General features: G+C 33.8%; 2 protein-coding genes and 3 long non-coding RNA genes across 10 annotated transcripts in view; 3 read left to right on the top strand and 2 right to left on the bottom strand.

Moving 5' to 3' along the window:
* Positions 1 to 909: 909 nt before the first annotated feature.
* On the bottom strand, positions 910 to 7458 carry LOC143894218 (uncharacterized). The gene is made up of 4 exons (XR_013256022.1): positions 7218 to 7458; positions 6965 to 7146; positions 5055 to 6881; positions 910 to 4981 (listed from the first exon to the last, which is right to left on the bottom strand). It is a non-coding gene; the product is annotated as an uncharacterized LOC143894218 (long non-coding RNA).
* A 2775-nt stretch (positions 7459 to 10233) lies between these two features.
* On the top strand, positions 10234 to 11408 carry LOC143894213 (uncharacterized). The gene is made up of 3 exons (XR_013256020.1): positions 10234 to 10888; positions 10985 to 11153; positions 11272 to 11408. It is a non-coding gene; the product is annotated as an uncharacterized LOC143894213 (long non-coding RNA).
* Positions 11409 to 11574: 166 nt separating this feature from the next.
* On the bottom strand, positions 11575 to 21374 carry LOC143894210 (uncharacterized). Of its 4 annotated transcripts, none has more exons than XM_077400353.1 (5): positions 21047 to 21326; positions 15678 to 16008; positions 14895 to 15455; positions 14549 to 14814; positions 11575 to 13153 (listed from the first exon to the last, which is right to left on the bottom strand). In XM_077400353.1, the coding sequence occupies exons 1-5, from the start codon at positions 21179 to 21181 to the stop codon at positions 12614 to 12616; spliced, it is 1833 nt and encodes a 610-aa protein (XP_077256479.1). In that variant the 5' UTR covers positions 21182 to 21326; the 3' UTR covers positions 11575 to 12613. The 4 variants fall into 4 exon arrangements, with proteins under 4 accessions (XP_077256479.1, XP_077256481.1, XP_077256483.1 ...); XM_077400355.1 differs by lacking the exon at positions 21047 to 21326 and adding an exon at positions 20970 to 21005; XM_077400357.1 differs by lacking the exon at positions 21047 to 21326 and having other exon boundaries at positions 15678 to 15748; positions 15886 to 16008.
* A 990-nt stretch (positions 21375 to 22364) lies between these two features.
* Positions 22365 to 24686, top strand: LOC143894211 (uncharacterized). Of its 2 annotated transcripts, XR_013256017.1 has the most exons (5): positions 22365 to 22766; positions 22921 to 23246; positions 23470 to 23727; positions 23882 to 24160; positions 24551 to 24686. XR_013256017.1 is itself a non-coding variant. In XM_077400358.1 (4 exons), exons 1-3 carry the CDS (start codon positions 22714 to 22716, stop codon positions 23685 to 23687), a joined length of 597 nt encoding a protein of 198 aa, XP_077256484.1. In that variant the 5' UTR covers positions 22365 to 22713; the 3' UTR covers positions 23688 to 23727; positions 23882 to 24522. The 2 variants fall into 2 exon arrangements, 1 of the variants encoding a protein (XP_077256484.1); XM_077400358.1 differs by lacking the exon at positions 24551 to 24686 and having other exon boundaries at positions 23882 to 24522.
* Positions 24687 to 25687: 1001 nt separating this feature from the next.
* Positions 25688 to 26683, top strand: part of LOC143894212 (uncharacterized) — a 9891-nt gene continuing 8895 nt past the window's right edge. For both annotated transcript variants that reach the window (XR_013256018.1, XR_013256019.1), the window contains exons 1-2: positions 25688 to 25836; positions 26038 to 26106. This is a non-coding gene — a long non-coding RNA (uncharacterized LOC143894212). The remainder of the gene's footprint in view (positions 25837 to 26037; positions 26107 to 26683) is intronic.

Genomic DNA, 26683 nt, shown 5'->3' with positions numbered 1-26683 from the left:
CTTAATCGGTTTAACATCTTTAACCCGATTGTTTGATCCTGAGGCTAAGACTCTGAGCTTCGCATCCATCCCGTCATGTAGTTTTTTAAAAAAGAAGTGCAGTGCTCTATTTTGTCTAGATGACCACAAAAAATGGTCGGAACGTTTGCGAATTTTTTATGTATTGACGATAAGAAATATATATAACTTGCGCCCTATTTACCGCGCCGGCTCTTACTGCCTCTTTTCCTTTAATGTATGTATGAAATTTCGGTAAATTTGAATTTGGAGATACCGATCTATTTCTAATTTTATTATATTTTTCAGTCTTTCTCCTACCCCTATTTCATATATAATTCGTTAAGATTTGGTTGATTAGTTCTGGAGTTATAGAAATTTCGGTAAATTTGCTCTAACTTCCGCAAATATTGAGAAATTGCACATTGCTTCTTTATAGTTTTAAGTGTGCAAGTAGAACCCTTTGCTCACAAAGCTTCCTCTATGAGGAAGCCAAAAAAATGAATACTAATAATTATACATTAAATAAAATAAAAGCTTCCTCAAGAAGCTTTATAAGCGAAATAAAATAGGAGCAATGGTAGCGAGCTGTAATAATGAGGAAGTAATGTGCAAGTTTGTAATTTGCACCCTTTTTTTGTGCTCATAATATTATTTGATTTTTGCAGATTAATTTTCTTTTCATGAAATATATTTTGGCAACTATGCCGTGTCTATAGAAAGAAATTTGTCGGACTGTGCTAACTCGGACCACGTGCGTTTCTGACGTTTAGATCAGTACAAAATTACCTTTTTCAAAAAAGGTAAAAAAAGGGCGCCAAGTACACGCGTGGTTGCTCGAAAAAAAAACCAAGTGGTAGTATCATTAATTTTATTCAAAAATAAATAAAATCTATTCTAACCTAGGTGGTAGTAGCTTTAATTTTTTTAAACAAAATTATTAAATTACAAAATTGTTACTTTATTTAATCCAAGTGATATTTACTTCGAAAAAGCCTAAATAACAAGTGGTATCTATTAAAAAAAAAAAAAAATTGTGAAATCTTTTAATACTGCGCCAATTACAAAGAGAATATATACCTAAAAAAAAAACCAAGTGGTATGTATCTTTGTATTCCTGAGAGTCTTTCTATCAACCCAAGTGGTAATAGTTTTAATTCTCCTTGATAAAATTATAATATTACAAAGAATTATTTTAATCACAAAGAATTAAAGAGGTAACATTATAAAATAAAAAAATATTTAATTAAAATAAAATAAATAAATTTTTCTTGTAAAAAACTTGGCGCTGCTTTTTTAAGGTTTAGAACCTTTGCACAAGACTTTCGTATAGCAACGTAGTGTAACGAAACGTGGGTCAACGCACAAGAAACGTATCAGTTACGGCGTTAAGCGTCGTCTACAATGGCAGCAGGAGTATGCAATAAGACGTAAGCAGTAAACTATTCTATTGACCAATCACAGTCGATTATTCTTGAATTGTAAAAATCCCATTAGTCAATAACTTACTGCTTACGTCTTACTGTATACTCCTGCTGCCATTGTTAGATGACGCTTTATACGTCAATACGTTTCTTGTGCGTTGATCTACGTTACGTTACCATACGAAAATTTTGTGCGGAGGCTCTAACCGATACGTTTCTTGTGCGTTAATCCACGTTACGTTGTAACCGAACGATGCTATATTTGGTCACCAGAGACGCTTATTCGTCCTAAAAGTCATCGGTCGCCACTCGGTTTTACCTATTTCTACCGAGAAGGTAAGTATATTGATGGTGAGCTATGATATGGTTCCTTGATTTGTTAAAACAATTCCGATTTCAGAATCCCGCCAGGCGGTCCTCCTCACGTCGGCTATCAGGGAATTGATATTGATCGCTTCCCGATATCGTCCCGGTTAAGAGATTGGGCGTCACCCGTTCACGCAGGTAAGTACGAGTACGATAATTCCTTAATTCTTCTTAAATCTTAATTTCCCGCCAGGTGGTTTCCATCTGGGGCGTCTCCTCTCGGATTCGTGCCGTCAGTCGCCAGGCTTCGTCAACGTGGGGCCAAGATGGCGCGACACCCGCTCGATCGGCTAAGTCCCAATACCGAAGGTTCATTAACTAACAAATTCTCTTTTATTTCTAGGTTTTCCCGACACGGCCCTCATCCCCGTCACCGGCGCAATGGCTCAACGTAATTTACGATGTCCAAGATCAACTCGGTTAGGAGATACCGCGTCACCCCGAGAACTGTCGCACGAACACCCCCTTATGGTATGAAATTTCAGCTTTTCGCGGTGTGGTCCTCACCAGTGGCATCCCCGGAAGCAGACCCGATGATTATTCACGATCCGAATGGACTCCTTCGCAAGATGGCGCGACACTCCGCTTGGTCAGGTAAGTAGAAGGTGAGAAATCGTTACATTCGTATTTATGTTTGCAAATAATTCTTCCATTTATTTATCATTGTTGCTTCACACAGTTGGTTGTTCACAATCTTTGGTTTCGCACAAAATGGCGGTCGCACGTCTCGCAAAGTGCGAAGTGTTCGTTTATCGGTACGTCCAAACCCTCCGTCTTTCGTATCGACGGCAGTAACGCGTTTCGCGGGCGTTGCCGGTTGTTATGAGCGCTGAGGTTAATAATAATCGTAATCCGGTTAGTTATCGCGATTGTAATAACGACACCCCGAGATATACGCGCGAGACAAAACGTGTTGTACCATCAAGCGTTCCCGACAGACTGCCTCGAGCGGCGCGGCTCTCTCGGGCTCCCTACCTACGGCTAGCTACCCCCACCATGGGATATCGGTCGCTTTCTCTTCGCAGTACTTTTCCGTTCGCCGCGTTAACAATGGCTGTTTACGATTTTCGCACCGCCAGGTTTGCGCCAGATGTTAGTTGCTACGCAGTTACAATGTTTATTATTTACACCCGGCTATGCCCTACGCTAGCGGTGGAAATTTCCATTCGGGGTACCACGTCCTCGTTACCCTGAAACAGACCCCGGGTAGTGGTTTTCCAGCTCCCGTAATTTTTATGCTAGGACGACGCCGACCTGTGCGCACGTCCTTTCCCCATATGTATAACGCGACCCTGGGTCAATTCCTCGGGGAAGATCCCCGCGTCTCGCTCGCGACCTCCGCCGTCGACGGCGACCCCTCGGTCTCTCTTCCACGGACCTTCCCGACCCCATTCCGGCCTGAGTCCCCGTAGATGACGTCCGGTTTAGGATATCCGGCGACATGTCGCCGAATCTATCGTACGCGCGGTCGGATTTCGGCGCCGACCCCTTCCCTGGGTGTACCAGGTTGGGTTTATCGGGACCCGCTGGTCTTTCCTCGTAGATGACGATCGGTTCGTCCTCTCGCCTCCTTTCGCCCGCGCGCCGTGTCGCGGTAACTCGCGACCCAGTGTACGGATCGCGTCGGTTTTCGGTGTGCAGCCTTCTTTCTGCTCTCTAGAGCGGACCGCGTGTTCGTCGTTCGCGCGTCGTACCCCGTCTCTGGGCTTCGGTGCCCTGTCGCGCTAACTCGTGACCCAGTGTACGGATCGCGTCGGTTTTCGGTGTGCAGCCTTCTTTCTGCTCCCTAGTGCGGACCGCGTGTCGATCGTTCGCGCGTCGTTGCGATCCGTGCACGACATTAACTTGGATACTCAGCGGCCGGGCCGTGTGCCTTTCGGCTAATAATGCAAACGCAATGATAAATTTGGATCGGACAACATGATTTACCTTACCCTACTTATTAATCCACGTGTATCCGCTGCTCCTCGAACATTATCGCAAACTTAATCTATTCGCGCCGGGCGGACCTTGAAAGCCAATTACATTAAACCAACTTACACTTCGATTGCCCCCTTTTTCCCCCGCGAATCTGGTCGGATGACATAAGATCCTACCGGGTCAGGGTTCCCTACCGCGGTCCGTCCTCGTAACGCTATGGAGGGCTGGCCTTGAGCCGGGGCGTCTTCTTTGTGCTCCACGGCTTCGTCCCTCGCCGATCCTTCGACCTTCCGCTGCTATTGTTTCCCTTCGTCTGTCCTCGCCGCACACTCCCCCTCCGTCGCAATTACCGACGGATTGGCGACGCGGCGCGTGCGGTCGCAACGTTACGCTACGATATCATACGAGAGTCTTGTGCGGAGGCTCTTATCCAGACAAATTTGCATAGCGCATAAACATAAGAAATTAATTGGTTTATATGTATATGTGCAAAAGGAAACAGACCAATCCATCTCTTTATGCATATGCTTATATGCACCTATGCAAGTTTGTCTTTGTCTAGGTTGACCTTGGACAAAGCAGCGCCAAGTTTTTTACAAGAAAAATTTATTTATTTTATTTTAATTAAATATTTTTATTTTATAATGTTACCTCTTTAATTCTTTGTGATTAAAATAATTCTTTGTAATATTATAATTTTATCAAGGAGAATTAAAACTATTACCACTTGGGTTGATAGAAAGACTCTCAGGAATACAAAGATACATACCACTTGGTTTTTTTTTAGGTATATATTCTCTTTGTAATTGGCGCAGTATTAAAAGATTTCACATTTTTTTTTTTTTTAATAGATACCACTTGTTATATTTAAGCTTTTTCGAAGTAGATATCACTTGGATTAAATAAAGTAACAATTTTGTAATTTAATAATTTTGTTTAAAAAAATTAAAGCTACTACCACCTAGGTTAGAATAGATTTTATTTATTTTTGAATAAAATTAATGATACTACCACTTGGTTTTTTTTTTCGAGGTAACAACCACGCGTGTACTTGGCGCCCTTTTTTTACCTTTTTTGAAAAAGGTAATTTTGTACTGATATTATGCGTTTTGTAGTGTTACGCATCCTCTTCTAAAAAGGGCATGTCATCCATACAATTTATCGAATCTATCGAAATATTGTTGTCGCTTTTCCGCAATGCGTATTGGTTATCTTGTTGTGCTTACTTCATGACCGGCTGTCATGGCATATTTTTTTTTATGTAAAATGTGTACCTATATTTGATAATAGTTGCTTAATTTTTATTATCAATTTTTTGTAAAAATAATATATAAATATTTTTAGCACCTGTAGGCCATCGTTCTTCTTTCGTAATCATTTTTTGTTTCTCATCAATTTTAGTCCAAGATGTCCCTTCTCTACACATACTTGTATAATCGCCATTCTCAATACATGAACCATCATGAAATATAGCATTCATTACTTTATACTGCTGTTTAGCTATTGATACTTTAGCTGTTGGTATGCCATTTAATAAATATACATATTATACAAATATACAAATATACAATATTTTTAATAAATATACACTTTTGCAATTTTTATAAGTCAACATTGAAAGGTTCTATGATCATTTATTGCATATTTCACAAGTAACATAATTTTTTCCGCGATTTGCGCAAACGGCTTCACTGTGCGCCACAGCCGCAGCATATCCCCTCTAACTGGCTAGTTCGGACACGAACCATTAGCACGGACGCAAACCATGTGCGGTTACCGAGCGAAACGACGTAGTTGAGTTGCACTTTCTCAGGCGGCGCGTCGGAAAATGCGACACAGAAAAATTGACGAAAAATGCCGAGGTGGCCTCTCTCAGGTTTCTCTCTGGTAGACTTTTACGTTTACGCGAGCGTTACTTCTGTAGTAACTTACGATATATCACTCGTTTACGCGGAGTAAATTATCGCAAGTTACTACACAATCCCGTTTACGCGAAGGAATTATCGTAAGTTACTACAAAAGTAACGCTCACGTAAATAATGAAAATTCTCTTATGAGAACTCATACGATCTCTCTTACGAGATCTTAAATGAAAACGCATATGAGATATCCAACCAAAACATCATATGACAGCGTATACGAGATCTCAATCAATATTGCATATGAGATATCATATAGTATCACATATGAGATATCATTTAATATTATTAAAAAATTTTTATATGATATCGCATACAATAGGGCTCTGCGTTCGGAAACGTCACCCGGGTACACACGGGTATACTCACTCGCTGAGATAGAAAGAGAAGGAAGTATACTCGTACGCTCTCGGGTGACGTTCTGAACGCAGCCTATCACATGCGATGCCATGTAAAATTGCATGTAACATCTATTTCTTATATAAAGTGTAACATAAATCTAATGAAAATACATTTAGCTGTAATATTTTTTTAACTATCATTTTATATCATAAAAGATATATTTCATATGATATAGGAAAATAAGATCTAATGTATAATATAATGCAATTTATGACGGTTTCATTAACAAATTTGTTTCAAAAAAATATTGTTGTAAATATATTTATATTTAATTATTTTTTATAATTGAAAGAATTTATGAAAAAATAAAAAAATTAAACACCCAATATAATGTAAGTATAAATTTATTAATTTTCAAGAAATGCATAATTTCAAGACAAACAAATTATCTCTCATTAGTATTCAACATAAAGTATATCTTTCTTAGTAAATTACTATTATCTGTAAACATTGCAAATGAGATTGATTAAAAACATTAACATATAACCCACTTAATACCATATTGTTTTTAATTGGTACTAATACTTATGATGTATAACATCACATTTTAAAATCATGTACGTACAATTATTATGAGAATGACTAGTACAGTTATCTCTGCGTCCCTTCCGTTGCATTTATTAAACGTAAAATTCCATTTAACTGCAGTTAAAAAAAAAAAATTAAATTAAATTGTTATGGTTTTCTCTTTCATTTCGCACACGCAACGTTTACTTCAGCATAAAACAGCCTTCAGTTTGTATCCCCTTCAGTCGTACTTTTTTTACGTATATCTGGTACGAACAGACTTTGGTAGATAACTACATACTGATTATGATAATACACGCGCTCTGGCCCGAGGACTCTGTGTGGTCTAAAACAAGCGAATGGGTTTTTTTCACTAAAGATGATGTCGATGTACACAAAAAAGACATACGATGTGTTTTATATACTCACTATAAAATAATACAATATAAAACTTTGGTAACAAAATATAAGAACTTAAATAAAAACTTTTTCATAATCTAATTTTCGGATATCTCGAATTTTATATCCGATGTGTTTGTTCATATAACGAAGAATTCTTTTTTTCTTTGTAGAATGATGAAATATTTCGTCAAGGTAATCTTTAAATAATTCTAAAATAAAATTGAATTATTTGAAGTGTAATGTATCATTATTCGATTTGCAACTGAAAATCAATACTTACGACGCAAATTTTCATATTTCTTTGGCGTAAAGCATTTTCGAGGGGATCTTTGGTACAGCTCAGTTGTTACTTTTGATTTTTTAAAACATCTGTTTACCAAATGATATTTGCCCCAAAATATTACGAGTAGTTCTCGTAAAAACACCCAGTGGCTACGGTGTTTAATATACTCCCAGAATGCCAGTTGTATCATCTTGCCACATCCAATGTAAATCTAGATAAACAATTGTGAACATAAATATTTCAATTAAATATTTATAAATATTGTTTTTGCCATTTTATAATCATAAGCACCAAAATCTTGTTTTATCGTTGTTTCCATATTGCATTGAATTATGTTTGACGTTTCAGAAAGCGTAGTTTTCTTTTCTCAACGCACTCATCGATGAATGTTTTATCTTCGATCATTCGTCGAGTAATGTTCTCTGCAGCGGCATGAACTTTAAAAGTTGAATGCAATCCCTCCTTTACTCTCAATCGTAAAATTTTTACAGCCATATAAAGTATATGCTGTGGAGTCACACCGCGTCTGTCTCTTCGTCTAATTTCGCTATTGGCCATGCTGAATGTTGTTGCTCTGATATCCTCTTTATAAATTCTTGGATGACCGTAATATATTGCAGGAAATGATAATTCTTCTGCATACATATCGTAAATGACACTTAATGGCATTTTGTTTTGTCCTGGTGCAATGTCTAAATATTTACTTTCGTTCCATAGCATTGTATGTTGATGTCCCAGCAATAATTCTTTATCATTATCACTATCAATTATTTCTATTGTGTCGTCATCTTTCCCGCTGTCACATGCTTTACTCGTACTTGGTCGATGTACATTATCGATATTCATATCACGTTCATTAGAACAAATTTTGTATACAAAGGTGTTGTTACCATGTAACGTAGCCATTCTTTAACAGTTCGTTTCTTAACTTGTCCACTCAAATACGACGATTTATGTATAATATGTTTTTTTATATTCACATTAATTACGTAATCATCGTCAAGTTGTCGTGGTAACTGCTTAACCATGTTATCGACTTCTACCGGAACATTAATCACCTGTCCTATTATTTTATAGGTACCGCTTTCATATCGTAGTCGACGTATTTGCATAAACGGTAGTCTTGGTGATATGAGACGCTCCGTAATTGGATCCAACGGCGGTAAATTTGGCGGATGATCTGGATATTTATAGCCATTTGATTTGCTCAGCGTAGGAATTTTCCCTGATGACAATGACTGTCTACATGTTGAACAAATTTTAAAGTCTTTTATACGATCATGCTCCTCGCTGAAGTCTCGTTCTAGAATATCTATATGTTTCTGATAAACTTTAGATAAATCTTGTTTATACCATATCCGGTCACACACATCACATACGTGTCCAAAATCGTTCCTCAAAAACAATTTTTCAAATTCATTAGTTGCCTAGATATAAATTTCATGATAATTTTCTGGCCTAATATACTCTTGTGATTCATTGACATCAATCTCCATCTGTTCTGGATTATTAGACTCTTTTTGAAAATTTGAAGTAGAAGGTTGTGGGTTTAAATTCGAAATAGATATATCAATTTCCTTTTGAGTCGAACTCTGCTTAAATTCATCTTGGCGAAATGACTTTTTACGTTTCCTATGTTCGCGTGATCTTTCAGTTGATGACTTAGCACTCTCCTTTTGACGTTTCCTATGTTCGCGTGATCTTTCAGTTGATGACTTAGCATTCCTTTTCTTATCACTTTTGTTCCTCTCAAGCTGTTTCTTTGATTTTCGTCGGTTCTTAAAGTAATTTTCTCTCGATTTTCTCGGCATTTTTAAATTTCAATCTTAACTAATTCGTTGAATCTTTCCAAATTTTTCGCGGTAGTATAAAGTTTTTTATCCTCAATTCGAATGTAAAAGGAAACCGAAATTCGCAGAGATAATTTTTATTTTTAAGAAACTTACGTCTAGGAAAATAAAATTTTTCGGAAACTGCTCGATGAAAGATGCACAGAATGCTCGCAGGATAATCGCAGGATAAATGAGGTGCAGAATGTTTTCCAGTATGTTAAGTTTTTAATAATACGTGAAAGAACTCTAATAAATCAGGGACTGCTTGAGGAAAGTGTTTGCACTTTTTCCAAAAATCTGTTCCACGTTTCTCTTACTATCACGATAAAACTGTATACAAAACGCATTTTATAATATCAGCAACTTTTCCCTGGTAGAAATTGCCTTGCCAGCGCCACGACACTTGTCAGCGCCATGCAAGTTTGCCACGCCACAGCCTTATCCTAAAAACTAGAAAGAGCCATATCAGGGCCATGTCCGCGCCTAATATGGCATTTACATAAAATTGAACGGGCGCAGGTCTGGATTTGACTGAGTTTCTAATGCGATCCACACTTGCGCCACGTTAGGTGCTGTCGAGATTCTTCTCTTTGGCTTCTAGATCGACTTCTTAATTTTTAGAAATTTATTAAAACATGTACGTTAAAATTGAGACAGGATTATTTTATCCTTTACCTGCCGCGGCCGGAGTCCTTCGGCTGGCAGAGCTCTACTAATTTATCTGGCAATAAATAATAATAAATGATAATAAATTATAATAAATAATAATAAATTATAATAAATGATAATAAATAATAATAAATAAATGGTAAATAAATAATTTGGTTTGGCAATAAATAATAAATAATTAAATTGGGCGCTAATCAGTTGTAGAAGAACTGATAGGCTACAACTACATCTATCGTAACGCTTTGATCGTGATCGTAAGCAATGAAGTCGTCGTCTTTATTATTCATTAATTCCCACGATCAAAGCGTTACGATAGATGTTAGTTGTTACTTTAGGTTATAATTGCAACGCCAGACGAGCATCGTAATTGGAAAGAGTTCAAGCTGAATCAAGTCATACGACGAGCTTACGATAGCGATTACGACGAGCGTTACGACCGCTTACAATAAACATTACAATAGATGTAGGGTGCATTCGGGGAGACGCTATTAACGCTATAAACGCAAACGCTATGAACTTCGTTAGAGGAGCCAATAGCGCGACAGCGATAGCAAGCTCCCCGAACGCAGCTTAAGCGCCAATAGTATTTCGTGCCTCACCTCGAAAATAATAGCGCGAGTGATGACATCACGCTGCCTTTACAGTGACGTCATCATCGTATATCACAGCGCCACAAAGCGTCTTCTCGAACCGTTTTGGACGATAATTGTGCTAATAGCGTGCTCCCCGAATACACCCGTAGTTGTAGCCTCACACGACAATGGATAGTAATAAAAAATTAAAATCAAAATTTCGAGCGCAAAAATATCGCTAGATGAAAAAATTTAAACGCCATTATTTGTCATTATTTGAAGAAGAAAAATACGATACATGTAATAAACCAAGTACTAGCGGTATAACATCAGAAGGTATTAATCATATACATCACGAATAATATCGAAGCAAATATTGTATTGTATGTAATAGTACAGTTAAGAAATATGTTTTATTATTTTTAAAACCATAAAAAATCAAACAATAAACCAAGGCAGTTCCAGTAAATCTATCAACGTGGATGCAGATAACATATTTAAAAAATATGAAATAATATTACCTGCAAAAACAAACGAAGAATTTGGGCATATAAATATTAAATTAGACAAAGATAGGGAATTTCGAACCAATTTTGTGAGTTTATTTTACAAAACATAATAATTTATTATTATTTGAAAAAGGGTATATATATTATTTCGTTAAAAATAATAAAATTAATTATATTTTTAGTGTGAGCATCTTTATCGTTATATTGAATTTAATTCAACGTTAACAAAAAATATCACAACGATTTTAAAAATCTGTGTAACGCGCGATATAGCAGTCACATATACTGCTACTAAAACTATGCTTGGCAAGAAAACAATGAAAGATGAACCATTTTACTCATGTATAGAAGGTACATATTTTATATTATATAATTAATATTTTCTCGAAATGAGAGAGAGAGAGAGATTTTGCTGTCATTGCAGCGCCGACTCCGAACGTTAAATCTTTATAAATATTCGGATTTTTAGATATATTTCTTCAAAAAGAATTTAAAGGAGAAGCTGTATCAAGGAATGGTCTTGTAAAGGCATTGAGTGCAGCGCTTTCCAATGCAAAGGACTGGGAAGGACATAGAAAAGACCGAATCAAGTGCAACAAAGATGTGTAAGACTACCTGGAGACCAGCGAATATTTGTTCGTTTAATTTCGCTGCGATGTCCTACTCGCGAATAAAGGCATTATAGTGTTAGGTGAAAAGAAGTACAAAGTTTTTGTTTTTATCTGGAACATAGGAAATTATTAAATGTAAAACTGCTGATGTAAGACTGTGATTATTTGCCAAATATTAAGGTATTTTATTTTTAATTATAATGGTGTCATTTTATCTCCCTATTGAACTTAATACCACTTCCTTTATCTCGTTGATATAGAGTCACGTTTGTCATTGTATAATACATATTTATTTTCATGTTTCCTAATTTATGAGATAGCTTATTAGTTCAATTGACAGTCTGTTAAAAATAACTAATTAATAAATAATCTTTAAATAAATGCATTATATGAATTTAGAAATTGTACCTTATTGGCGCCATGTTAGCGCCATACACGTGCCATGTTAAAAACTCGCTAGCCCCATGTCTGCATTATGATAGTACCTTATTGCCGCCATGTTAGCGCCATACACGTGCCACGTTAAAAACTCGCTAGCCCCATGTCTGCATTATGATAGTACCTTATTGCCGCCATGTTAGCGCCGTGCCAGCACCACATCAAATCTGTGGCGCTAGCGGGCAAAACGTGACGTTTCGCGAATGGCGCTTACCAGCGTGCCATGCCAGCTCCTGAAGTGGCAGTGTGGAACGCTGGTCAGTGCCAGGCAAGCGCCCAGTCAAAATTTCTACCAGGGTTTTAGTGTATATATATATATATATATATATATTAATATAATTGTATATACTTACGAATAAGTCGTGTTGAATGCTTCTCTTAATCCTTTATTTCTTTTTTATAATATTTTTTATAATATTTTACGTCAATACAAAATTAGCAATAACATGTCAACACAGCTGTTTGGCGCTAATTTAATTTCAATCGATCAAAAATTCAATCTGTAGTAAACTTCATAGGTTGCAAGTTTCACATTTCATATGTCATTTAGTGAATTTCCAGATTATATCAATTTTTAATATATTTTTATGAGAAGCGAAAGAAGATAATTAAGTAATGGAAGAATATAAGATTTGTAAGTTAAAATTACATTTATCTATATACATATGTTTAAATTTAATATAAATATAAATTGAATAAATTTGATCTTTTAAAATTCTAGTATTTGATGACGGTTGTGACGAAATTTTAATAAACGCAGCATTAAATTTTGAAAACGAACAAGCGGAAAAACGAAAAGCGGAAAAACGAAAAGTGGAAGAAAAGCATAATTTGGATCACGAAAACGAACAAGTTGAAAAACGAAAAATGGAAGAAAAGCATAATTCGGATTACGGAAATAAAAAACCTAAAGAATATTTCAAATAATATTAAACCTAATTTACAAACATTTGGGCTATAAGCATGTAAATTTCGTGAAATGAAATCTATTATGTTCTTCATTGAGACGTTTGGATTTATGTAAACAGACATCAATAAACATTTTTTATTGTCTATTTTCGCCTGTACTGCGCATATTTCTCCGTATTTGTCTGCATCCGCCAATCGTAATTCATTTTCGCCATCACCTTTCATTAGTATGTGAGGCCTTGCCATCGTTTCTGATTCGTTTTTTTCGTATATTTCAACCCCACCTGCTCTCACATCTTTACGTTTATACTGGGTTATCCATTTGAAACCTTCAATGTTCAATCGTTCATCATTGTTCAACCAGTTTTCATTCAAAGCTAGCAAATCGATATTCTGTAAAGAAATTTTACTAAACTTTCAAACGCTACTATATCGAAACGGTAAGAAATAGAGAGTTCGGTCTGGATTTATCATAAATGGGACTTCTTAAGCTTTAAAATGAGATGTTATTGATTATTCTACGATTATTAGTTTCGAAGATCTAAACGTTCAAAGTGTGACATATTTTCGTTGCATCGTTGCATCCGAGGGTACCCCCCTTACCGCGGAGAAAGACGTAGTTCTACAGAAAGACGTAGTTCTACGTCAAAAAAATTGTACGGACTTGTTTTTTTTTTTTGTAATTTGCAGGGAAAAGTCCATATTTTACGATGGTTGCCATGATAGTTACCAAAAAAATTCATTAATGTGTCAATGTGTGCAATTTTTTGAAGACGTAACACGTCCTTACTTTTGGAAGAACGGCGGAAGGGGGGAGGTTAAATTCAAAATCTGACTATGGTTCCTTAAAGTACAAACTTCACCCTTTAAAATAAAAAAAAACTTCCAGATAAGACAATTTTTCGCGGAGTATGCTTATTTGAAGTTGGGCAAATTTTTGACGTAAATTTTTGTTGCGATAATTTTGTTGCCCGGTGTATATAGATAATTATATATAGTTTGATTCAAGGCACTATTCTAAGTACAATTAAAAAATACAGAGAAGAAGACAGTTAATGAATAATAAAATATGAGAATAATTGGCGTTTTTCACAATTTGATTTCAGTTAAAAAATATATAAATTTAGAAACTATTTACGTAATAAAGAATTAATAAAAAAAGTGTATCAATATAATATTAAAAAATTAGGAAAAAATTAGTAAAATTTGTCTCTTGAATAAATTGATTAATAGTTAATTTGATAATCCGTTTTTAAAAACACATTTATCTAATAATTTACAATCGCAGAACAAACTATCGTTAAGTAACAGAATGCAAGTATAATCATATGTTCAATATAAAATATGAAAATGTTACACACTTCTGTGTATTAAATCAGATATTATGGAATCCATTTTTATAACTTGTACTTTCGATACTAATGCTTTCATTGAGTCTGTACTGTATGAAGACCAATAACTTATCAGTTCTGGAAATTCATTGTTATCGATGTACTGGACTTTGATAGAAGTAAATTGTTTTCGTAAATTTAAATTTGGTTGACAGTTAAATTTATGACACAATTGCATTATATTGCATTGGCTAGTATTAAGAGCTTGAACATATGTATAATTTGCAAAAACTATAAGAACTCTTTCTATAAGCATTTGTTCCATAACAGGTGCTTTCTCTGTGTACTTCAACGGCAAATCCATCCACTGCCAGAGCTTAATGGCAAATCCAGAAGTGTAAGGTTTACTCAAGGTCACCAAAAATACTGGCTTTGATGCAAATGTATTCGAACTCACATAATCCCATATAGTTATTGGTTCGTTTGTTAATCTCTGCAAAGTTAGATTTATATTGGTATGGCAAAATTGTCCTGGACATACTCCTTCATTTTCTACAGTCAGATGGTGATAAGGAGTAGGCCTCCAACTATATTCATCGTCATATGATTTTATTATTTCAAATAATCGTGGCAATGCTGCTGATTTTGTGGAAAATTTCTTATGTATTTGTGTTATATTTAACTTATGAAATAATCCTTTCAAAGATATAAATCTTGTCACACCTGCAACAAGCAAGCACTTTTTAATAATATAAATAAAAATTTTACAAACTAAAATATAGGAAAGTATTTAAATAACATACGTTTTGCATTGTTATCATAACAATTATAGGATATATTGCCATTAGAAACAAGATTATATATATCAATAGAAATGCAATCATTAATTGAATAACGTTCCAATAATTGACCAGTTTTGCTAGATAAAAAAACCAGGGATGATACATTTGCATTGTCTATTGCTACACTTAATAAATCTTCAATATTATCAGCATCAATATCTGGTATAATAACTGGTAATTTAGAGAATGTGTTAGTCGTGGAACTCCAATGAATTGTTCCAGCAATTGGTTCTATGCTAATGAGCAGACCTTGTTCACCAGCGACAATGCAATCCGGTTTTCCAGATTGATCAATATCAATACTAGTACAATCTATATTAGTAGGTAATCGTTTTAATGGAACCAGCCATAATGGTAATCCACTATTTCCTTGCATTGATATAACACCTCCTCCATCTGGAGGTATCTGTCTTTGATGAATAATTTTATCTCTTATATCATTTTTTTTATATTGTTCACCATGAAGAAGAAATATTAAATTATACGGAGATCCAGGTACTACAGTAATAGGCCCATATATTTCTGTATTTAATAAAAAAATTATAAAAGTTAATATAATAAAATTACATTATTAAAGTATAAAAAGTAGCTTTGAGAGAGATACTTATTGTTAGTCAAATAATTATTAATTGTTGATGCAAATATCATAAAATAAATAATCTATTTATCTTTACATTTATTTATTCTATTAAGGAATAAAGATAAAAATTAGCAATAAAATATAGCTTACAATAATGAACTCACCTACATCTTCCAAAGTTTTATCCCATGATATAGGCGAATGTGATTCAATAATTGACGAACAAACCATTGAACTGTCACAAGGTAATACATACAAAAAAATAACTATCGTAATAATGCATAATAATATCGACACAAATAAACCGAAGCGCCTAATTGGTGATATATCTTTTCTTTTCCAAAAATCATTTTGCTTGTTTCCTTCAATTACCATTATTGGAACATTGTCTTGATAATATTTGATTGTGTTTTGTCTATTTCTTGTGTTATTCTCCAGATTATGTGTTTCGTCCAGTGGGTAAAATGCGCCATTTTCATGATTTGAATGTAATTCCTGAACCAAAAGAGAATTAGATATCAAATAAAAATGTATATAAAAATATTTATAAGTAATCCCCAGATAGCCAAATGCTGTGAGTTTACTGTCATATTGGCAACAATCGTTGATGCAACTATTTTGACAAACTATAGGGACAAGGTGAGACAGCATTATGTCTGTCGGATTGAACTCACACGAATTCTAATTCTCTTCACGGCAAATTGAGAGCAACATGTTCACACGGATTTGTTATCCGTGAGGAGATGATTTGTGACAGCAACTTGACGACAACTCGTTGTCATCCACGATTAACGGCATAATGATTGCAATTTGAGGGCAACTTCCCAGGCAACAGCGTCACGTGCTTTTCACGTCAGTTTATTGTCAATCGTTACGTCAATTATCCTTTTATAATTATGTAATAATGACGTAAAAATGATAGGAATAAGTCCCAGACCGATGACGACATTTCAAAACGTTAAAAAACGTGATCTTTATGACCTTTTTAGCCTTTTAATGACGTTTTAATAAGAGGATTGTAAAAATTAAATTTATATACAAAATTATAATTAATTAAGAAACCAGATTTGTTATATAATATATACATTTTATGTATTGTGTTTATTTAACTATTATCAGTCTTCAAAAATAAAGGTACCATTAACTAATATAAGGTTACATCAATCTAAAAGTGTGCCACACTTTATTATAAAAGTGGACTCCACGATACAACTGATATTAGTTGTGCAGTTCCGTCATTTATATATCGTTCATATACTATCGTTCGTGATATTTTAAATACGAGAAACAGAACCCATCGGATGCTATCTATCAAATCTGGTGTGTGTGTGTGTGCGTGTGCGTGTGCGTGAGCGTGTGTGTGTGTGTGTGTTGTTGTTGTTGTCATCATGTTTGCGCTATGATGCTCAAGATGGAATGACAAATCATTCATTGCTGTCATGTTGCAGACAACATAACGTACCAGTATTGTAGACCGTTTGGTCTCGAAATTGCGTCGACTAATTGCATGTATAAGCAGTCATGTAGCTGTATTTGTAACGTATGTACGTGTTTTATTTTGATGTCAGCAAATTTACAGCAAATATATAACAACACATGCAATACATTAGTTTGCTCAATATGCTATATCACGCTTGGCTATCTAGAACGTGTCTGCATTGTTGCTGACATATTGCCGATAAGATAGTATGTGTTGCTACCAGAATTGTGGCAACTGATTGTGAGTCTACATTTGTCAGCAAGTTGATGCCTTCACAATATAACAATTTTGTATAGCAACTTGCCAGCAATTTGTTGGCAACTTATACTGCGGTCTAAAATCGTCTGATTCAAAATTCGAGCTGTAGCTGTCATGTTGCTGTAATAATTCATAGGATCACACAATGCTGTCATATTGCTAGCAACGCGAAGTAAATTTGATGCTGTTCTCTTGCCGACAAATTGCTGGCAATACATATATCCAATGTTGCCTGCGTGTTGCTTCAAATATTAAATTACTCAAAGTCAATTGAAGCAAATATACGGCAAGTTGCCAGCATCATAAGCAATCACAGGTTTGCGCGATTTTGCTCAGATACGCTTTGCTATCTGGGTCATAATAAGTAATATTATCTATATAGATACATATTTATTTATATAATTTACTCAATATTTTGACCTAAATATATATATAACATATATCAATTTTGGTAAGTATTCAATAAATAAATAAATATTATAAACACAATATTAACTAAATATTATAGTTTATATAAATGTATTTCAAATGTTATATAAATATATTTATAATAAAAAATAGAATATATTTATAATAGGATTATTATGCATATATCAGATCAAATAATTTACGTTTGTAACTTAATCATTAAGATATTTTATGTTAAATATTTATGCAAATGGTAGAAGAATAGATGTACTTTATTCTTGGATATTTATATTTATTTAAATCTTAGGCCGGTATATTCATAGTCGGTTCTTATATTTAAGACCGTCTCAAGTACAATCTTAAGATGTCACTAACCAATCACAGAGCCGTATTAGCATCTTAAGATGTTACTTAAGACGGTCTTGAAATAAGATCCGACTATGAATACCGGCCTTAGAGAAAGGTACATATAATTTCTATATTTTACTGATACTTTGTTATATATATGTATGAAACATTTTTGCTGAAAATACTTTGTTGAAAAATTATCGAAGTGCATTTTTAAAAATGGGACACCTTGTGTGTGTATATATATAGGTCTGAAAGTATGTTCCGGGACTTTTATTTTTGATATCGGTATATTCCGGGACATTTGGCAGTTTCCAGGACTGTCCTGGAAAAAATTGATGTCCTACGGCAATTTTCGGGACAGTTTTTTGAATCAGGACTGTACATTTCAAAAAACGTAAACAGTCCCGAAACATACCTTTGGACCTACATATATATATATATATATATATATATATATATATATATACACAAAGTGCCCTATTTTAAAAAACGCACCTCGATAATTCTTCAGCAAAACATTTTCAGCAAAAATGTTTCAGACAAAAGTTGTACGGTTTCGAGGGGCACATAAGATGGTGTTATTAGTTTGACCTTGGATAGGGGTTTAAAGCTCACGTAAAGGTCACCTTCAATTTCTTAAATAAAAACCCCTATTTTTTAATGCATGTTCTTATAGCTAATCTTGAGAGCTTTTCAAAACACTATGATAAAGTATTTTTTCATTAAGACCTTTTGGAATTATTAGGCTTGAAAGTTCTAGTATTTTGACATAAAATACAAAATATCTTTGAAAACATTAAGTTTTCGGTAATGTTAGCTTAATACTTTTATGCACAGAATAATGAAACGAATCAATTGGTATAAAAAAAAGAGTTTTTAAGAAAAAGTATGCAGATGCATGTTGCAAATTACATATTTTTTCTTAAAGGAACTATGTCTTTTTTTCATACCAATTGATTCGTCTCATTATTCTGTGCAAAAGTATTAAGGTAACATTAACGAAAACTTAATGTTTTACAAGATATTTTGTATTTAATGTCAAAATACTAGAACTTTCAAGCCTAATAATTCCAAAAGTTCTTAATAAAAAAATACTTTATTATAGTATTTTGAAAAGCTCTCGAGATTATAGCTACAAAAATATGCATTGAAAAATAAGGGTTTTCATTTAAGAAATTGAAGGTGACGTGATCTTCAAACGTCTATCCAAGGTCAAACTAATCTTTTTTATCCCTTTATACTTTGAACTTTAAACCTTAATATCGTCTAAATGGTTATATTTATGAAAAAAATATAAGAGACCTTTTTTGTATATCGTGAAATTTTCTACAAAAATGTGTACTGATTATTTCATAATTTTTGATAGTCGATATGATACAAAATTCATAAAAAGCAAAAACAAGTTTTATAAAATTTATCAAACTTTAACTTTGAATATCTTTTGAACGGTTGAATTTATGAAAAAATGATGAGATTTTTTTTGTAGAACGGTAAATTTACTACAGAAAATCTATGTGACGCAATGCTGTATTACTGTTTGTTAGATAGTTATAAATTTTTTTCTATCTTACTAAATAAAAAATAAAAAATCGCAATGAGCGACCTGTTAATATTAATATTAAGGGCTAAAATTTTAACAGGTATCTTATTTTATCTTCCTGCAAGTATATATGCTATTCGTGAAATGAAAAAAAAAGTTGCTCCAAAATGACACCCTAATATATATATATATATATATATATAAAATATATATAATATATATATATAAAATATATATATATATAATATGTATAATATATATATTAGAGTAGTTTTTAAAGAGGGTAATTTTGAATTTTGACTGCTCGAACAGTTCGGAAGGCTCAAAATAAATGAAAAAAAATCTGTGCCAAAGGGCAGCTTCCTATCTCAATTTTAATACGTGCCGCAGAGCCCTTGAATTTTCCTATTAAAATCTATATATATATATGACCCCAAGAAATTGAATATTTTTTAGAGAAGCTAATACCATTCTTTAAATTAAAAAATTTTTTGTAGGAATTACACATGAGAAATTAGAACTGATTCTTTTTTTACAACAAATAATACGTATAATTTTATAGTAATTATGAAGGAGAGGGGCTTCCTCACCGATTTGGCTGAAACTTCACAATTTTGTGTATTTTGGTGTGTAAAATATGAATCTATAAGTTAAAATTGTGGCTCTCAATTAGAAAAAAAAGTTATTAAATACTAAAGTTGACAGTTGCATGGTTAAAATGTCTGTAATTTATTATACTTTGTATTTATAGACTTTTCAATATGCCAATTATTTTCTGCTTAAAAAAAAAACATAATAATTCTATTTCTATTTCTATTTCTGATCCTTTTTAACCATTTAATTCAATATATTGTTGCGCCCGTGCTCGACACTCGGTAGAGGAGTCGCGGAAAGCTGCAAAGCGAGCTCCTTGACAACGGGAGTCTGTTTATTGATTTTCTGTCTGGCGGATTTTTTGGAATCCGGACGCGTTTCGTCACAAGTTCTAAATAAACTCATTTCTCCAAGTATCCCTGTGTTCCCTTTCCTTTCGCGAGTTCCGGAGTGCGCTTTGCAGCTTTCCGTGACTCCTCTACCAAGTGTCCAGCACGGGCGCAACAATATTATGGCATATTCAGTATATGTACTAAATATGCCATAATATATTGAATTAAATGATTATAAAAAGATAATAGAAATAGTTATTGTTTTTTTTTAAAGCAGAAAATAATAATTGGCATATTGAAAAGTCTATAAATGCAAAGTATAATAAATGACAGACATCCTAACCACATAACTGTCAACTTTAGTACTTAATAACTTTTTTCCTAATTGAGAGTAACAATTTTAACTTATAGATTCATGTTTTACGCACCAAAATACACAAAATTGTGAAGTTTTAGCCAAATCGGTGAGAAAATCCTTCTCCTTCATAATTACCAATTTTATTAACTTGTGCATTTCCGTACTATATTTTACACACACTAATAATTATCGTGTAATATATACTGTCTCACCGCTATCGTAGTATTGTCGACCTTGTAAACAATATCGTTAGGTCGGGTTAAACGTTCCTCCTCATCCTCGGTATCGGTATTGCTTATACTTTGTGGAAGAGGAGTATAACCTTTGCCACTATGATCAATCGACATGTCAAACGAATATCACGTTTTTGTAACGTAATTATTTCTCTCTTTCTATGACAACATAATTAAATCATAATTATTGCTGTCAGTATAACGAGCTAATTTGGGCTAACTCCGAATTTATCTCAATCATCTCAATTGATCTTTAGAGACTTCACGTAGTGGAAGTGGAAGCTCGAAGCTCCGAATGCAAGGCTGTCAACGTTAAAAAAATTAATTTTCGATTCTCAGGCGTGCATACTATAGGACCTCTATGAAGTTGGCCGGACAACTTCAACGTATCGAACTTTCATTAATTGGAATCGATTGGTGGTCGTTTGGTGGTCTTTGGTAGTCTAGTCCGATCGTTTGGTGGTTAGTCGTTTTCCTGGAAAATAAAAATGAAATTTCCGGTGTGAAGTTAGCCGGACAATTTTTATTTTTCAACCAATTTAACTTTTTTATAGCTCATTCGACGCGGAATCGTTTGGTGGTCACGAATATCATCATAAAAACGTTTGGTAGTCAACCGTTTTCCCAGAAAATAGAAAAAACCGTATGCGCATAATGCCGGACATATCACCTCTGTGCCACTAGTCGGAACAATTGTATTTATCACCCAAATTGACTTTGATAGGGCTCAATCGACGCGGAATCGTTTGGTGGTCACAAATATTGTAATTAAAACGTTTGGTGGTCAATGGTTTTCTTAAGAAATAGAAAAAACCGTACTCTCACGCCATTGGTCGCATGACTCCGTGACGTTGGCTCGGTAATTTGATGGATAAACATTATTTATCAATCAAATTGACTTTCATACGGATCAATCGACGCGGAATCGTTTGGTGGTCACGAATATTGTCATAAAAACGTTTGGTGGTCAATGGTTTTCCTAAGAAATAAAAAAAACCGTACTTTCACGCCATTGGTCGCATGACTCCGTGACGTTGGCTCGGTAATTTCATGGATAAACATTATTTATCAATCAAATTGACTTTCATACGGCTCAATCGACGCGGAATCGTTTGGTGGTCACGAATATTGTCATTAAAACGTTTGGTGGTTAATGGTTTTTCTGAGATATAGAAAAAACCGTACTCTCACGCCATTGGTCGCATGACTCCGCGACGTTGGCTCGGTAATTTCATGGATAAACATTATTTATCATTCAAATTGACTTTCATACGGTTCAATCGACGCGGAATCGTTTGGTGGTCACGAATATTGTCATTAAAGGTGCCTTTTCATGCTGACGCTCGACGCTCATTTTCAGCGGCAAGAAGGTCGCATGACCACCTTAGAACATATAGAAATGGAAGCGAATGCCTATTGTTTTCGGAAGAAAAACATGTCCGGAGGAAGTGAGAAAGAAAATCATAGTTGCCTCTCTCTTGTGAGTGACGAAGCTCGAAAGTGCGCATTCGCGGTCTACATTTGTTTGGCCGGTTTGGCTCACTGAAAAATAAGGTTATGTTAGTGACATATGTTGAAACACGGTTATTTCTTAGATATTTTCTAAAACGTGTTGATCCGCGAACGTACGCCAAAATTCAAGCAAGATGATATATTGTATTTTATGCGGTAGAAAGGACAAATCGGTTTCCTATATACGGTAAGTAAAAATGTATTTAATTTATTGTCAGTTTGCGTGATTTCAGTAATCTCAGCAATAAATTTAATTATTGAACTATTTAAATTAATTAATATTAAAACTATTTTTTTTACATTTTAACTATTTAAATCTATTTTATTATATCTGTCAACAGATTTCCATCAAATAAGCACATCAGAAAGCAGTGGTTGAAATTCTGTAACAAGATGGAGAAAAATTTGTATGACTCACACAGATTGTGTACAGATCACTTCAAACCCGAAGATCTGAGGAAGCGTTCAAGGTGTATCGTTGTGCAACCAGAAGCTGTGCCTTGTATATATATAGTTGGTGGAGGCACCTCACCTTTCACCTTCGTTGGAAATGCCAGTAAGACTGATGATGGCAATATCTGTTCCACTGGAATCACGAACAGTGATTCTTCGAATGACAACATTAACGTCGTGAATTATTCACAGTCCACAACAGCACTAACAGAGAGTGAGTCTTATTTTTGTTTGTATATCTATTTAAATGTTTTGGCGTACACCAGCAGCGAATTAAAACATATACCAAGGCGTTAATTTTTTAATAATTAAATAAGATATTTGACCAAAAAGTGTAAACTTGAAAGATGCCAAAATATTAACCTTTCATGTATACAACTTGTGTACGACTTTGATTTGTGCTTTTAATAACCAATTACATACTGTTTCTGTGACAGATATTACACACACTCCTTCCAATCGAATCACAAGCTTTTGTGGTACACGCAAGAAATCTCAGGATTTTGCTAAAGAGGATATGAGTAGTATGGATGTCGATCCTGCTCATTGTACTGAAATAGGCAATTGTGAAATTTTTCTGAACAACTGCCTAACTCCCTTGAAACGGCGGAAAGATGCTCATTGCAGCAGCAAAAAAAAAACGCTTAGATTTTAATGATAGTATTGATTCAACGATTGCTATTCATGAATTACCAGTAAGTATTACTTTGTTACATATATTTAATCCTAATATATCCATTAATTTATTTTATTTTTTATGATCTAAAAATTAAAAATAATAAAAATCCCCTGTTTTATATTGAATATAGTAAATATATATAATAATATAAGTTTTACACAATCTATCAGGTCCCTGCCATTACATCAGCCATTTGTGATTCTGCTCCACCGATGATACCAGATCCACGTTATGTTGGTGATATCCGGTCACCTCATCTGGCAACACCAAGACGAGCTGTGAGAGCCAAGAATTTAGCGCGACGTACCATTATGCAGCAACAAAAGAAAATTGAAACATTGCAAAAAAAATTTGGTAGATGTAAGCAACGTATTTCTTCGCTAAAGGATCTGGTTTCTGATTTGAAGAAAAGAAACTACATTTCTGAAATTGCTGCTGACAATTTAATGGTATGTTTGAAAAACATTTATTGATCGATGAAAGCTTCAAATAAAGCCAATGCATTCATCGAAGGCTTCGAATAAAAGTGTTAGACATAATTCCATATTCCATATTACACAATAACTTCAGTGACGAGTTCTGATGAAGATAGCGCCGTTTGTCACAATGTCAACTTGTCTTTTTTTCTTTTCCGTGACTCGGATCATGACGATAACTTCAGTAATTTGTATTTTATTAAAAACTATAATCGGTTATCTACAATCGAATGGAGTTCAAATTTACCTCGGTTACAATTGTACATAAATATATTATCTGGAATTATGCTCTCTGGAGAATATAAAAATTGAATTAAACATGTAAATAAGTTTCATATAGGAAGGATTGATTATTGTATTTAGGGTGAAATCCCAGAAATCATGCATGAAGTTCTGAAGCGGAAAGAAAAAATGAAGAGTAAGTACTCCGCTGAATTACGAGCCTTTGCTTTGACTTTGAATTTTTATTCAAACAAAGCCTACGAAAAACACGGGGAAGGTTGATGTACCCTTCACGTGACGTTATTGCAATAGCTAGAACAACTGAGAGTATTATACGCGCAAATGATTCCATTCTTTTTACACAAAAAGATATTAAAGAATTTTTAATAACAAAAACATTTGAGGCAGTTAGTATCAACCATGTAGTATTTAACGACAATATCATGACAGAACATGTTAAGAATCAAGGAATTCTTGATAACCATAAAACTCAATTGATCAAAACTATTATTAAAACATATGTAATTCTACGTTTATTTTATGAAGAAAAACGCGCAACAGACATTGGAAAAAACTAATATATTCGACAAAAATATTCAAAACTAATTTTATTTAAAAACCAATAAAATTGTAATACAGTGTAATATAAAATAAATTCACCATATTATATAAACTATACTTATTGATCTCCTCAACACTGATTCATTCATTATTATTTATTTTATGATCATTCATTATAATATATTTATTTATGCATCAATTATTTAACCCCATTATATTGATTAATTTATCTTTTATTTATTCACTTATTTATTTATTTCATTTATTTATGGATTTCTTATGATACTTAATTCATTAATTGATTCGTTCACCGATTATTCATTCCGATTCGTTCATTTATTCGTTTATTAATTTAATCGTTTATTTACTTTTATTCATTTTTGACTTATGCATTTCATCATTTACTTATTTATTTATTCTCTGATTTTTTCAATGAATTATTTACTTATTTATTCATTTAAAAAAACCCTTAACTGTCTTAACATGATTGATTGTGAGGTATATATATGTACACACACACACACACACACAATGTGCTTGTATGCGTCAGTAAATGGCGCGCATGCGCACTTTCGAGCAGTCACTCACAAGAGAGAGGCAACTACGATTTTCTTTCTCACTTTCTCCGGACACATTTCAGTCTGCTATTCCGCTTCCATTTCTATGGGTGTTTCCGACAAGTAGTCGGATTTCTAATCGGCTCGAGCAGTGGTACTCAATCAGTTCATTTCAAAAAATTCCCTAGACTAATCTTTGCTGTCTCATCACTCGGATTACGGATTACTGCGTTGCGTTGTGAGAAGCAAGTCGCAATTGTTCTCTCTGAAAGTTGAGTTCGTTGAGTTTTAATCAAAGCAGAGAAATAGGTACGTATTATTGTTCTAATGATTAACACTTTATTTTCTTTGAAATATACATTAAATAATAGAAGTATATGTACATACACGTTTCACTGACAGAAATCCCGAAAAACGAATTGTTAACCTCACTAACCTTTAACTTCACTTAACCTCACTACATTGATTGTTAATATGTAATTTAATTAAAGCAATATTTTTTTTAAGCAGCTTGAAGACTTACAAGTCTTTTGAAATGGATGCGAGTGAGGACAGATCCATTGTGAGCAGGACTTTTTGGTAGGTATATTATAAAATTGAAAAATTTTTTTGTGTCTGGGAAGGTTTATTAAATATATATTTTTTTGCTGTTATATATTATATTGTACACATGTTTAGAATTAAAGGAACATATATATATTATTATATTATTTCAATAAATATATTTTTTTTGCAGAAAACTGTAAATGTTAGCTGGCTGTTGACAGACATCAACGTCTGTATCGAGACAAGTTAACGCATTCACTGTAAAATATCTACTTCAAGGTAAATTCAAAATGTAATTCATATTGTTCCTTATCACTTGGATGTATCAAAAACCGCAATAAATTATTTACATTCTATTACATGTCTATTGAAATTGTTGCTGAACATAGGGATCATACAAGGATGGATATATTTCTTTTATGGAATGTTTATTTTAATAACGATGAGGACAATGAAGCTAATTGGCAAATGCACCACGTTAGAGAACCGCATTTGAAAATTAGTAATTATTTTGAGAACATTGTTCTTTTCTATTCTGTCACAGGTGATGACAAGTTTGTATTATTTATCGTTTGAATTTCATACAGAATGCTATTTATGCCGAACCAGA

This window comes from Temnothorax americanus, unplaced genomic scaffold, assembly GCF_048541705.1.
Source record: "Temnothorax americanus isolate GAGA-0224 unplaced genomic scaffold, ASM4854170v1 Scaffold132, whole genome shotgun sequence".
Taxonomy (NCBI): domain Eukaryota; kingdom Metazoa; phylum Arthropoda; class Insecta; order Hymenoptera; family Formicidae; genus Temnothorax; species Temnothorax americanus.
This window is presented reverse-complemented; position numbering and strand designations above follow the sequence as displayed.